Raw genomic sequence first — 15,037 nt, 5'->3', positions numbered from 1 at the left:
ATATAATAACGCAGTTTTTTTATATTTACTAAAAACTATTTCCTTTGTATATATCTCTTGTTTTGTTGCATTAGTAGCAAACATAATAGTGTTATGAGTCTCGATTAATAGGTCAAATTAGCCTGATCAATTGCCTGGTGACGCAACTGTGTTCATAAAATGTCCTTTTTTCACCAATAGCTCATTAGTTAAATGAATATTTATGCTATTGAAGTATTAAATCCAATCTTCAACTCTTGCCTCTTTTGCCGGCTCATCTTCCGCATCATGCGTACACACAAATCTAATAAATTTCTGTTAGCAAAAACACATATACAGCTACCGTTTTGCAGACGACTCACTTGCGATAACAACTTCACAACGGAGAAAAGGTTCTCACAAAAATTAACTTGATCTCCCTTCACCCTCTGAATTCAGCACCTTTCTTCTGTAAGATTTCTCTAAAGTGTTTATTTAAAAACAAACTAGCTACGAACACTTTAGCCAATCAGTTACACAACACATTTAAAATCATAATGCAAAAAAGGTTGCCAGACCAATAGAATCAAGGCGGGACTCTGGAGTACCTGCTCCCGGCGAGGTTACGGCAGAATCTACTCATTTGAATGTCGACAACTTTAAGCAGTAGCTTCGTCAAAGAAGTGGATATTTAAAATGACTGTATCTGGCCAAACCTGTACAAGTCAATATAAATGTCATTGCACGCCCACCTGCAAAGTCGAAACAACTCGTTCTGGTACTTGTTGACTTATTCAGTACCTCTGTTCGGTCAGATATTGGCTAAAGTATGAGAACTCACCAGCTAAAATGTCCCATGAATAAAATACAATTTCACCATTTGAATACGACATGGCCAATTTTTGCTCTGGCAATATTTAGATAATGTCTTTCTATAAAATCGAGATAACTCGATCGATAATCGAGAGAAAATGTATTGAAACATCGTTTTTGATGAACTTCCAGACATTCTGACGTGTTCGAAGCTTTCCTACGCATCGATAATCCTCCAGCAACATGCGACGTCGAGAAAGTCAGCGCCACTCTTGAGTTAGGAGACATTATTTCGAGGCATATTCGAAAGGAAGGGGTGAGTCTCTCTACAAGCATGCTGTACTAGAAAGGAGAAAACAAACAGTTGAGATTACTAGATTTGCTGCGACGCAGTCACCTTGTGGTGGTCAGATCAGAGGGTAGGGGGTTAGGGTTTCTATCGGGTCGATTGTCTCCTCGGAAAAAGTAGTTCGCGCCCTTTGAAAAGTAGCTTCTGTTCACTGACAGAAATGGCAGCGGGTGTATGCATACGTCCGGCCGAAACTTGTTTGACTATTAATAATCGCTTTAGCTATAACTCGAACAGTGTGGTCAGTACTGGCCAAGCTAAGTGGCAAAATCTTCTGCTGTAAACGAGTCGATCATTTGAGACCATGGGCCGCTGAACGTAAGCTAGTGAGAGAAGGGCATAGCAATTGCGTATCGGACCGAAATTATATACTTTTTTTCCGAGTTCGTATAGATGAGTTACTGACGTTTTGTCATCCTTGCTTACAATAAATTAGACAAAATGTCCTTTTCGTAGCATTTCCTAACTACACTGAACAATGTTAAGGCTGCCATTGGCGTCCTACATATAAATTTTAATCTACATTGAATTGAGCATATAATATGACTGTAACAGTGGTGATTCATTGTTACAGTCGGTCCAATGTGATATTGTATTATAGATTTCTCGTTTAGACCGCTCTCCTCGATAGCCCGATGCATTTCAACGGCAATCATTTTTCCATCTATCAGACGTTGAACAAACGCGAAGAACAATGGATAGATGGGCTCAGATAAACTATTCATACCTATAACATGTACGCTGATAGAATGATGAACGTTTATTGTATAGATGATGAAGCCTTACTCAGATGGATAGTGGGGACTGAGCCTTAGCAAAATAACACTGAACAATGTTTTTTGGTCAATTTTGGTTTGGATACTCTGAGAGACCATTGATGTAGCATAAGGCGTTTCGATATAGACGAACCGCCTGTGGGGTAAAATGAACAAATCATCCACAACGAAGCTAAATACTGATGTCGTAACCCCTGTTGTTTTAAACAAAATTGTTTAGACAATTGTTCTATTAATCGATAAGAAATAACCGCCATTACGAAGGAAGAAAACAATTTCATGATAAACAATATTTTTATTTAGTCATGCATTTCAAGCCCCCAGTTTCAAGAAGGTGAGCTGAAAATTGAAAAAAACAACGCTAAATAACTTTATTGCTAATTGGATAGTTCTAAATAGACACTTATTATACCCGTTACTGTTTAGCGCAAGTATGATTACGGCATCAATCTAAAGTTAGGTGTAGATTTTTGGCCGTGTGCCGTTTTTTTAATTTAACATAAAAAAAATAACAATAATACTTATACACTATTAAGCCTAAAGGAGAATGTTAGTACTTTTACAAAAACCACGGCACTGATTTGGTCTGTTCACTCGACCTCAGACGATAGCTGACGATGCACTACTAGTTGCCTATATAACAGCCTGTGTAATGTACGAGCCACCCTGTATCAGCCAAAAAAGCAGAACTTAATTTAAAAATGAATCAAACCTTTTTTTTTTTTGAACAATTACTGATTTATACTTAAACACTGAAAACGATCATGTCGGCAGTTTGAAAGTAACCACATTTATATCGTTGTCATGCATTGCAAACTCGACCCTTCTCTCGACTGACATTGTCCACCTTAGCGCTATTAATTAGTTGAAAAAGCCTAATAATCTATTTGGTAAGCTTGAGCTTGTTTACTTCCAACAATTGCAATAAATTCACGTGGCAATCTACCAATGTAATAACTTATGTAATGAAGTTAATTGATACGAACTTAATTAATCAACTCTCAAGTAGAAACATTCACTGAATCCATGATTAGCGTCAATCGTCACTATGTGTGCGTCTATATTCGTTCTCTTTCTTAGGACAGGATACTTGCCACTTTACCACTAACCCAGCAGAAGGCTTATAAAACGCATTACTAACTTGCACCATAGCAGCTTTTGCGTGTTGGCCGCCGTTAGCAACTTACCAAAAATACAGGTTCTTTAACGCTCACGGGCTAGCTACAACAGTTTTCCCTTTGTAAACGTACATGCTTAGAGCGGAGCTAGGCAGAAATCCGAATGGACATATATGAAAATAGATGAAGCTTATGTCTCGAACGCTCGAACCCACTGTTTAGCACGAGCTTGAAGTATTGTTAAATTTACCAACTAAAGTTGACACGTCTCACGCCTAAAGAACAAAAAAGATCCCGTAGAGATCACTGAAAATATCTTGCCAATCACGTCTTCTTTACCACACGTGGTCAAAGAAGCAGCTTGACACCGGTGATTGGCCTAGCGAAATAAGTGCAAGTGACTTGAATTTCCACCAATATCAATCTCGTGATGTATATTCATATAGCAAAGGAAAGTACGAGAAAGAAAGACCAAGCTACAAATATACGATTGGCCGGATCCTCGTCGGGGATAAGGAGCACGTCGTCTGCAAACATTCCAGAGGCAATTACAAAATAATCTGACAAAGAGTTGGTGAACGAACTTACTCTTGATGAAGGACATTTCGGCGTATGCCGGTTTTTGTGGGCGCAGGACGAAATCGATAGGCCAAGCTGTAGCACGTAACTGATGTTGAGTGAACAACAGGTAGACCCTACTGGGCAATGTAAACAGTCGCTTACATGTGATTTATAGTTCACTAGAGAATGGGATACGACCGTTGGCAGGGCGGTATTCGTCGCTTGAACAAATGTGCAGCGTCTCAGCATAGCGCGTAGACAAAGGCTGACTGTCTGACTGAGTCGATAGGCCCCGACGATCGTCGGTGACCGCTGATTTCCCCGCGCTCAATATGGTTCCCTCAGTGGCCGTCGCTCCGGTAGAATAAGAACCACTCACGATTCTGTAGTAATGTATGGCTGGTCAACCAGATACTGCAAGCCTTCTATATTTAGCTTTAGCTAAATAAGCACAGATCAGCTATGGCCGTCTGATCTGTGCCTACTGAAGCCCCACATAATGGCATACGGGATTACAACAACAAACCAAAGAAAACGTCTGTGTATCATCAGGAGACGAACAGGTTGTTACAGGCCGTACGTGCCGAGTTCTTTTCTACGTGGACTTGTGCACACGCGTTATATGCGGCGTCGAGTTCAAGCTTTTAGGGATTGTTTGGGTCCGCCATCAAGGTGTAGTTAAAAAAGCAGCGTTTATCTGCTTCATGCTAAAGACTTATGGAGGTTGGGTGGCGACATGCCAAGCGTGCGCACCTTACGGATTTTTTTGTAGCATCCAGAAGATGAAATTCATAAGGTACTACAGGCTGACAATTGGCGAAGGTTCAAATTCTACGACTTAGGCTCGCTTTCCGACCTTGGCAGCGGCGGCGGGGGATATCATGTGTCATGGTTAACCTGATTACGCTATATAGAGAATACCTTAGAGTAAGTTAGTTAAAAAAAAGTTTCTCACTGAGCTGGGTCATGTCGACATACATAAACGCTTTAAAAACGCCACGATATTTATAGGAGTAGCTGTTAAACTATTTGATTCAAGTGGTTACATTTCCACTATTTATAGGCACTAATTTCACAAGTCAGTCTATCCCGAATATAGGCCGGTCGGCCATCGATCTACCCGGCGATCGCAGCAATATCGCTAACGTTAAATCTCCGTCAAGAATGCCATTAGGTTTTACAGATCACCGGAAAAATTTGTAGTATTCGCGCTTCTGTGCCCGTCATAAACGGAACGAATTTTCAGATAATTTGATGTGTCCTGAATCGTTTTAACAGTCTGATTGAATAGGCGAAGGCGTGAATGGAAGCCATTCTTATTGTACGGAATTATTGTTGTGTGTGTCCGACGGTTCGAGCTATATTGAGAGCGGTATATGGATAGCCGCGTACAACATTGACGATGAATGGTATTGGTCTGTCTGTGGCCTTGGATTGTATGTTGAACACAAGTGCTTCGCAGAAGAAGTCATTGATTAATTTCGTTGCAGAAATTTTATTGTACTTAGAGAGTATTTTCTTCGAACGGGTCGTGTGGACCTTTTTTTTTTTAAGATTTTGCCCCAAAAAGTTATAGGAGTGATAACCGATTCGGACAGAGTCAATTTCCGATATTTGAGTAGCACATTCAAACATATTGCAAACCATCGCCATCACGCTCACGAAGGAGCTACCAGAGGAACAGCTCGCGAATCTATACAATATGTTCTTCTGGCGTCCTTGGGGGGCATCCAGAGCGAAACTGCACAATTGTATACGAAATAATTAATCTATCATTATTTGTTTTCGTTGGTCTAGCTAAGATCTAGTTGGCTATAGCAAACACGGTATTCATTGATACCATTATTGATGGCAATATAATAGAAGTATAAGGTCCTTGGGGATTAGTGTTTATCTTGCAGGGTGCTCGCCTACATACAGGCTTTGCATTCGCAACGAGAAATAGAAAGCTTCTCCTACGAAGCCCATAAGCAAGACAGACCTTGTAATAGAGTTAAACAGTACGCTTTCGGAAGCCCTATGCTCTGGCCTTCTTTTTATTAGAATGAAAACATAAATATGTTGTTGAGGCTAAGTAAATTAATGACAGACATACTGGAATAAACGCTAGGCTGTACTTTACTTTAGATTGAAGTGAGTAATTAAACGGGATTATATGAACGTTTAATTTATATTTGATTTTCCTTTTTGCGTATACTTGCTAATACGCCATTTTACCTATGTTTGACTTCTTTCATTTCTATCTTTCAATATAGTTATAACTGATTGCAGCTATAAAATACAGTAGAACACAAAGTCGTATGTTAAAAATGTTAAATATAATTGTAAGGGCTTTCAACAAATCCCTTTCCTCGGCTAGCTATCGTACCCATAGGCTTGATATGCCCTTCAGTGACGCGTTATCACCTCAGTACTATATTTCAAATAATAGTCCTCTCTTCGACCTGACTCAATGCCAGCCTCGTTAATACCGTTGTTTATTGATACCCTTTAGCTTCTTGCAAACAGGTCGCACCTAGCCCACAGTTCTTCTTTCATTTTTAAACAGGGAATCGGGCTCTTTAGGAACATGTTTTCGTATACGTGCCATCGACGACAAATAACTGCTGACTTTAACCTCTTGAGGTTAAACGCTACCGTGGATACCACATACCCTCTATGCCTTTTAGTCTAATATCTTGGTGTGCCGTGTTCTCTGTGTCCTGCGCATTCGTATACCAGTCAGATCGCGCCACTGATCTCAGATCAAGGTTGCTGTGAGGCGCCGTGCTGGCGGTACTGTAGCGTGGTTACAAGCTAATAGCGATAGTAGAGGAGATTTTTTCGGCCCGATTATTCCTTTGTTGTTGGAGCAGCAAACGGCTCGCTTTCCGCTAACGCTCAAACGACAACAAAGACAGCGATCGTGGATAGCGTTAATAGAGAAGCAGGCAGAGGGCGGCAGCTGATCATTAAGACCGCTATGGGGACATTACCTCCAATTAGTAATGGCTTGACCGAGCAAGCAAAACGATCCAGTCTATATGCACATTTACCCTTTGATAAACACACGCACATAAAATTGACGGCGCGAAGCGCCGAACAACAGTGAGTCCAGTAGTTCCACACGGACACGTATTCCGCGTAACTATTTACGCGTTATGAAGAAATGCTGAATAATCAGTTAACATTAAACTTCCCCGTGGCTGATACTAGCATAGGCCAGATCCTGTCTGATACGTTTGTCGGTTGTTGGCTGATGAGTGGACCTAAGACGAACTCAGTGACATGTGTTTATGTGGTTAAAGTAAATAACTATACCGGTGTTTAATTAACGAAAAGTTATAATTCGTTTTGGTGTAACATGAGAGTACCGCGGGTTACGTAGTGAACGACTTTATAAAAAAATACCTCTAAATACGCTAATACTTTTGAGTGCTGTTTAGAGAAAGAAGAACCTGTGACTCAGCTTTTACTACGAAGCTATTTGTTCGAATACACGCGGTATAACTGTGTTTTAGTAGACGTGCGATAGTTTGGGTTTCCTATTAGTGTGATAGGGCATTTTATAGCACAGCCATGCGTTCGGGCGATGTTTGCCCTGATTTAGTATAAAGCTATGGCCTTGTTTTGCGTCAGAACTCTGATACATAGTTCCAAATGCGGTCACTTGCTCGATGAACAAGAAATGAGACGTTCACTAAACAAAGCGAGCCCATTGATGTACTTTTAGCGAGATCATGCCGCATAGGTGCACCGCGTCCGGAAATTCTACAATGTCTTATTTCGACGCGCCCCGTTTATGTGTGTATTTACCGACGGAGCATTTAAGCATTAGTCTCCTGTGTATGGAAGCGTTTGCAGTGGATGATATATAGTCCACGATTAGAGGTTTCAATAATCTATATGCGCAAATTGATTGAAACATTTCTTAACCGAAACAAATATGCTGATCTAGAAATGGGCAAATAGAACGTATGTCGGCAGACCCGGATTCATTGGGTTTGCAGAGTTTGGCCCGAACTGTTCCATCCGATGCAAAGAAATCAGCTCGACTAGACTCGTTACAACGACTAAACAAAAAAATTGGAGACAACATATACGATTATATAGCAAGAGCAGACTTTCTACAGTGGTAGATATCTGTATGCACCGCAACGAAATCCATCAACGGCTGTAACCCCGTACCGATATATAGTATATATATGGTAGTTATATATCGGTAGCATATATAACTGTTTAGCATACGCGTTACGTGAACACAACGCTACTCGATTCCGAGTCGTTAGGACAATATTCCGGTAACCGATGTTGTCGTCTGCATTGAGGAGTTCGCGATGCATTCAGAACTGCGAGCTGCCAGCGCCTATTCATCTACCCATCCACTCACACTTGTTAGCATTTACTAGGTCTCAAGGCGCAACACATCTGCTAGATGGTTGTTCTGAACAGAGGACAGCTTAGCGTTATAGGAACCACGTTGTGGACGATATTTTAACTAGGCCAGTAGCTAGGCAGCAAAACCTGACGCAGACGGCAGCTTAAACGTATGCCATTTGTTCACTCTTTACACAAGGCAAGCCTTTGCCTATTTCTATTGTCTATTGACGCAGGCCACCGTTTCGACGAGAGCAAAGGTGCTGTTTCGAGTGTCTGTCGTTGCTACAACGGTGGACGGGACAGGGGAGACGCGATAACTGGACAGCTCAATCGAAATCAGTTCGAAACAAGCCTGCCAGTAGGGTAAAAGGCAAATGTTTAGGCAGGCTGTACAACTGTTTTGATTACCCACCGCTAGAAGACGATAGGACCACATAATTATGTTCGCCTTAAAATCCATCGTACCACATACTTAATCCAGAATACATGTGTAATATGTAATCAGCGTGCTAATATCTTTCTTTCAAGTGATCGGTTGGGCAGTCTCGACAACTGGTGCAGGTAATGCTCAGTTTCGTTTGCTGGTACAGTGTCGTATACTGCATTGTAATATATTCTCGGTTAAGTGTTTATCACCATTTTATGCTTTTTGTACGATCCATCTGAACAGAGCGGATTTTCATTTATACATAATACATATAAATTTATCCCAAACCGAAAAAAGCAGCGATCATGGCAGGTTCACTAGAACAAAACTCGGCCAGATCTTCTACGCGATTTCGCTATGTTTACGTGACTTCGTTCATCTCCAATGTATGGGTTTACCAGCGGTTGGTCGCGCGTCGATGATGATCAACATAAAAGCGTGCGATTTTCGTGACACCGCGTAATGTCGTTCTCAGCCAGTTGCTACGGTAGTCGTAGTGATGTCATGGGTCGACGCCCGCAAGAGCGACCTGGCCATAGTTTTGCGGAACAGCCCAACACGAATGCGCTCCGTGACTCTGCAAACCTAGCCACTGCCCCTACTTCCAAGACTAACGCTTTGTGAGTTCATGCTGGCGCGACCCCTGTTACTGCCGTCGCAGCGATTTGGTAGAGTAAGGGTGGCAACTTTATATCTAGCTGCTGTAAGCACCGACCTAACCTTATTCCTGCCTGTCGCATGTTAACCAGGTGGTACACTGTCGAATATAGAAAGCCTGCCCTGTTATATCTAGCAGTGAATGGACGATGATCTAGCAGCCAACGTGGTACGCAGTCAAGTCACCGAGCTAGTCTTCTGACGCCGGCCTTCCTGGCTGATCGGTCGTAAGCTTCCTGCCGTACTGTTCCATGCCGACAGATCAGGAAATGCTTGAGTGTAGACGCTACTTCGATTTCTACCACCAATACTGGCTCACTTATATCTTATTTTTGGGGGGTCTGGACAGTGGCGATGGTGGGGGCGGTATCAGCAGATGCCGGAAAAGCCATTTAGAGGCTCATCTTTGGCGACGTGTATAGTTCTACGTGACAAGTGGAAGCCCGCCGACTCTTACTCCTAAGTGTGTGAGACAGAAAAACTCTGTCTATACACCTGTGCGCATATTTTGCGTGAACGTATTTACGTTTCAATCCATACTTCTAAAGTTTGTATGTCTGTTTCGTTTGCTGTATAGGAGGGCAATTATCTTTGACCGGCACTGGGATACCTCCCTTCGCTGGCGGTTGGTTCGAGTGAAAGCGACTCTCTCCGCCTCACTCAGCTTTGTATACAAACGTGCGATTGGGTGTGTCCAGCATTGTCTGCATATTTCTCTACGCTACAACCGCGTGTTCCTCGTGTGAGCAGGCGTCCAGCGGTAGGTTCCTACGAGTCAGCAGCTCTCCTAGAAAGAGCGCAGTAGCAGCAACGTCGGTGGCAGCGGCGGCAACTTCGCACTGCCTATCTCCCAGCAACACATTACGACCATGTGCTTGTACGTGGCAGCCTGCCTTGGCGCCAGCCGCTACCGCCCACTATAACTTACCCTCCCTCCAGTGCTGTCATTCCTGATCCAGCCGAGGACGCCCTCTCCCTTCTGGTGTTCGCTGGCTGTGAGAGGCGCGCGCAGCGGAAAATTCCGCTCGACTATGGAAACTTTCCTTGGCCTCGGTCGAGAGCTTGGTTGACTGGGCTGAAAGGACAGACCACTTGCTCACCGAACGTTGCTCACAACGGAGAGGGCTGTCGGACTGGCGGTTTGTGTTGACGAGAGAACTAAATCGTGGCAGCAGCAGCAGCAGCAGCAGCAGCAAATTGGAGAATTGCAGAGGGTTGCACGCTGCACTGATGAACGCTAGTACGGACAGACGATAGTGGGCCACTTATGAATGCACACTGGGCGGCATCGGGTCTGAAGCAGTGATGTCAACGGAGCAAACTCACGTGTAAATACGCAAATTGTAAGAGACAGAATCTGGATCTCTCTGAAGTTCTGAAACACTGGCCCTTGTGAAAGGAGGCGACTCAAGGTGTTCTCAAAAGGTGACGATCGCTCAAGCGTCAACTGTCAATTAACTAGAAGCGTGCAGCCCAATTATAACAAAAGCGATCGAGTAACAGCGCAAGAACTGACGAGCTGGGCTACCGACCCATCGAAACAGTTTGCATAAGTTGTTGTCAGAAAACCCACTAGCATTTGTCAATCAGGCTGTAGTCTAGCCTTAATCAGATAACCAATATCAGCTGTTCCGACGGCGAAATACGCTCGTCACAAGCTTACTGAATGAATAGAATTACGAGGGACGGAGTGTACTGCTCAGTGGAGAGATTAGCCTCGTTACGTGCGGAAACCTCGCAATATCGATTTTTCCTTGATCTCAGTATTAGGTGTGGGTTTACCGCTTCGTGTGCGCGTACAGAATCGAACTGGATCAGAGACTTAGTGCTTTAAGTAGTAGCAATTGAGAAGCCCAACATTTAACTACTATCGATGACCAAAATCGTTGTTGAATCAACAGAAAACAGGCATGTCAGACAATCACAAGCGAGATTAAATAGCAACAATCCAACGAATCGAAAGAAAGCGATCTAAAATTTTGCTGTGGTGGAGATTACCAGTCCATTATATGGCCTAGTACGTTTGCTCCCCAGACGGGTCGGCGTCGCACCTCATACGCATTCTCTTTTGTTTGTTACAAAGAATCGGATTGTTATCGTTGGTTGTCAATTGCATAAGCATCGGAAAGGGTGGCTCGTTAACATCACTCTGCCTTCGTTGTAATGTGTCTGTTCAGAGCTTTGATAATGTACGAAACAACTCTGTGAGTGCAAAGACGAAGCCAACTTGGCCTGTACGAGCCGTTCAAATTGTCCAAGTCTAACTGCTTTGCATCCTCTGTGCAATTTTACTGTCAGATTATATTTCGGCATTGTCATTTCGTAAGAATTAAGTTGTGTACTTCAGGCAGTGCTTCTAGACGGCAAGTCGCACACCGCTCGCCACTGACCAGCGTAACCATGATGTGCCCAATTGTGAAGAACAACTTCGATATCTACCAGACGAGCGCGGTAGGCAGCCCCGTGAATCCCGGGATGGCATCTGGTCCGGGATCGCAATCACGATCCCGCAAGACGTCGCAGTGCTCGAATCGCTCCCGATCGCACGCCATCTCACCGGGAGCAGGGGGCGGTTGTGGAACATCGGGACCAACATCGTTGTCGTCATCGCCTGGCAGCGATCTCGACGAACGCCTGCGTTCCGTAGTTAGCGGAGCAACCGACGGTTTCCACCCAATGGCAAATCGCTCGAGGCGGATATCCCGATGCTCGGAGCACGGGACCTCGGCAACATCCGCAAACGTCGTGCCGCAATCGGTCTCGTCCAGCTCTCTGAACAAGTTTCACATGCGGCTCGTTGATAAGCTGCGTCGAGCCCTTCGAAGTAAAGACGACTCGGCTTTGAAGACTACGACGACAACAACTACGTGATCCGGATCTCAGACGCCGGTGGGTCGTCGAAATAGCGTCAGACGCGGTGCTAACCGTTTCACCGGCCAGCAGCAGGATCGTCGTTGCCATTCCTATCCAAGTCACTACAGACGATGTCGATGGCAGTATCAAGATCCGGGAGACGGCGACCTCATAAGAATGTAAACCCGGACCAAAGCGAGGCTACCTGTAACAGCTACTTACACTGCATCAAACATAAAATGTGTGTGGGGCTGAGGAGAGCAGGGCAGGATTACATTGCGAGATTTTATAGTTCCGTCAGGTGCATTTGTAACATTACTATAGACAGAGCTTATCGACAATACGCGCGTGCGCACCCGAAATTTCGCGCACGCCTGACATCGTAGAACGTAAAATCAACCAATTTAAATTTCGTACGACTAAAAATGATATGAACTTTGTTTGATTCAGTGCTGTCTCCGTGCGTTGAAGCACACCTGGGCTGTTTCAGGGATTGGATTTGATCTACGCTTTTCCCGAACTAGCTTGAAATAGGAGCGGTGACCTCTGCCGTGAATCGGCGCAATCAGTCAATCACTGTTGGTGGCGATGATTCAATGAAGAGGAGGATGACGTGTGCGTGTGTGTGTGGAGTTTATCAAGGCATAAGAATAGTGAAAAACATCTGAATCTAGTGCCAATTGTCTGTTTACCACTTCTTATAATTATTATTACAGCTATAGAACTGCTTTTTGCATCCTTTATAGTCTCGACCTAGGTCTCAAACCAAGTTCGCAGCCCATAGAGGCTCATCGAGCGGTGCTATTGCTTCTTTCTAATCGAACTTTGTGCATAGGTCATTCGATAACTGCTTAATGTGGAAGGAAAGTGAAATTGTAGCTGGCCTTCCGTGTTTTTATTGATCGCAGGGAATGGACCTCGTCGATTGGCCCCGGCCGTGTCTAAACCACTTCACTAGCCTAGCAAATAACTAATATTATTCGTTGACAATAATACTGATGTCAGATTTCAATACGGGAACATTTTTAGAAAACTAACATTAGAACATTCGATTGGGTCGTTCGCGAGAAAACAAAAGCTGGTAAAGCCTCCATAAATTCTATCGTGTGCCTAAAGGCAATACAGAAACATCGACGAACGTATGCAAAATGTGTAGTAGTCGTGTCGTGTCCCTTAGACGTTTGAGGAGGCTAGCTTAGCGCGGGCAGAGATGAAGGTATCTTAACTGGTGTTTAATATAGAAAAAAATGTAGATGTTTTATACATTTGTGATGAATTACGCCGTTTCTCGAGGTATGCCGTCTCATCTGCGCCTTTGATGTTATATCTTAGGTATATAATAAACACTATCATTGCATTTTGTACGGTTAAAAGCGGTTCTCCCATCACATCGGTATCAGCGACTGACATAGTATAGGGAATCATTAATGACTGCATTCGAAAACAAATAAAGAAAACTAATAACTAATTATCGGCGTAGATGTTGCTTCGGCTGCATGGACTTTTTTTTTTTGTCAAAATCAAACACTCAGCGACTCCCGAGTTCACGCACATTACTAGTGATATTTTGCAATAAGACTCTCGCATATCAGGCAGACTATATGTTTTTTTTTGTCAGAAAAAGTCAATACCATTACAATCCGAATACACTAGAGAAGAATAACGGCTGAAAGCCGTACTATTCAGCCTGGTACGGCCGTAAACGCTGAACGGTTCAAAATGTCGTTATCATCAGTATCTTTGAGGAGTAGCTGAAACCGTTTGTTTTCGGTGCATATATATGCGCGCCACTGCACACCATCTGTGGGCGTACTAATTATTAGACACAGGTAGAGTTTACCTAGCGCGCGTCGGAATTTACCGATAATCGTTTGCATGACCCATAACAGCTTCTATAACACGTCTGCTGCTATTTCGACCGCGACATAAGCTCTGCACGGAGAATTTCGTATAATACCTATATATACATGTATAATTGATTGATTCTGATACTGATGAGTTGATAAGCATAATGCTTTTCGAATCGTCATCAAATAAATAAACCCATAACTAAACTTGAAGAGGATGTAAAAGATACACATTGTCAATGTTGTTATTGAGTCATTGCGAAGGCGGTCTCTACCGCTTAAGATATACCTGTCAGTGGAAAATATTTATATCAAAAGATATATATATATATATATATATACACTTGATTTATACATTCCTGCAACAAAGATGTACATTTATATAAGTATTATTAGAACATATTTATATACGTATCACTGGCTAAATATTATCAAATTATCGAAAATTACCCTTAGAGCAAAACAGAAATGACTTATTTACACAACCTTTGTATAAACGGTACAAATGTTTAGGGGAATTTGAATGTATGAAGCCGTAATCTAGGGATGGAGGCGGTAGAACCTCAAGGCAGCAACGCACGAGGGTTATTTAATTTTTTTGTCATATTTTATACCAACGTATATCGGAGGGGTACAACAAGGAATAACATTCGATGTATTGCTAGAAAGAACTATAGAAAAGTCTAAAATATAACGATTCAATAAAAGTCTATTAGCGAACTAACCAAAGTACGCTGTGTTGCTTTCCCTTTAATAAGAGAAGTTATATCGATTCCGCTTAACTCCTTAAGCAAAGAGTTCAGTACATGATATTTATTGTTGAATTATATTTATATTTTGTGAAATGTAGTACACTTTCTCTGTGCTACTGTTTCGCTGGCCGTATTTTGTGGCTGGCCCAAATCGAATTCAGTCGGGAACATTTTTGCGTTTACCCTTGTAACGACGGCGCGAATTCGGTCACATCGACATGCTTGGGATGGGAATATTGCCCATTTTTTACGCACCTACTGTGCTGAGAAATGATCGTATTAATAAACTGGTTGATTAGTAACAGCCGCCTCGAGCTCGAGTACAATAGTAAACATATTTATCGTTATTAGACTGATATATCTTAAGCAGCAAACCGCAATTACCTAATAATAACGTAACGATGCCACACATGAATGGTGCGAGTTGTTATAAGCCTTATAAAAATTTAACACATGAATCACTGACGCCTTGAATCAACCCGAAGGCGCAGTTGGCGTTCGTTTCTATTTTTCTTATATACACACCTATTTCGTTTCCCAGTTAGCCGTTTTTAGCGCGTCCTATAT

General features: G+C 42.8%; 2 protein-coding genes and 1 long non-coding RNA gene across 5 annotated transcripts in view; 2 read left to right on the top strand and 1 right to left on the bottom strand.

Moving 5' to 3' along the window:
• LOC111263300 (glutamate receptor 1) overlaps positions 1 to 15,037 on the top strand; it is a 49,269-nt gene that overhangs the window by 18,679 nt on the left and 15,553 nt on the right. For all 3 annotated transcript variants that reach the window (XM_022838249.2, XM_022838248.2, XM_086969535.1), the window contains one exon: positions 964 to 1,087. In XM_022838249.2, the coding sequence (XP_022693984.1) occupies positions 964 to 1,087 (124 nt within the window). The remainder of the gene's footprint in view (positions 1 to 963; positions 1,088 to 15,037) is intronic.
• On the bottom strand, positions 2,172 to 3,961 carry LOC111263302 (uncharacterized). The gene is made up of 3 exons (XR_002682151.2): positions 3,603 to 3,961; positions 3,084 to 3,289; positions 2,172 to 2,235 (listed from the first exon to the last, which is right to left on the bottom strand). It is a non-coding gene; the product is annotated as an uncharacterized LOC111263302 (long non-coding RNA).
• LOC111263301 (uncharacterized) lies at positions 9,948 to 14,450 on the top strand. The gene has a single exon (XM_022838252.2). The coding sequence runs from the start codon at positions 11,419 to 11,421 to the stop codon at positions 11,887 to 11,889; it is 471 nt and encodes a 156-aa protein (XP_022693987.1). The 5' UTR covers positions 9,948 to 11,418; the 3' UTR covers positions 11,890 to 14,450.

Source organism: Varroa jacobsoni, unplaced genomic scaffold (assembly GCF_002532875.2).
Source record: "Varroa jacobsoni isolate VJ856 unplaced genomic scaffold, vjacob_1.0 scaffold_754, whole genome shotgun sequence".
Lineage (NCBI taxonomy): Eukaryota > Metazoa > Arthropoda > Arachnida > Mesostigmata > Varroidae > Varroa > Varroa jacobsoni.
The sequence above is the reverse complement of the archived record's forward strand: the minus strand, read 5'-3'. Positions and strand labels throughout refer to the sequence as shown.

Coding starts and splice junctions, on each gene's coding strand:
- LOC111263301 (XM_022838252.2), top strand. CDS start 11,419: ATGATGTGCCCAATTGTGAAGAACAACTTCGATATCTACCAGACGAGC.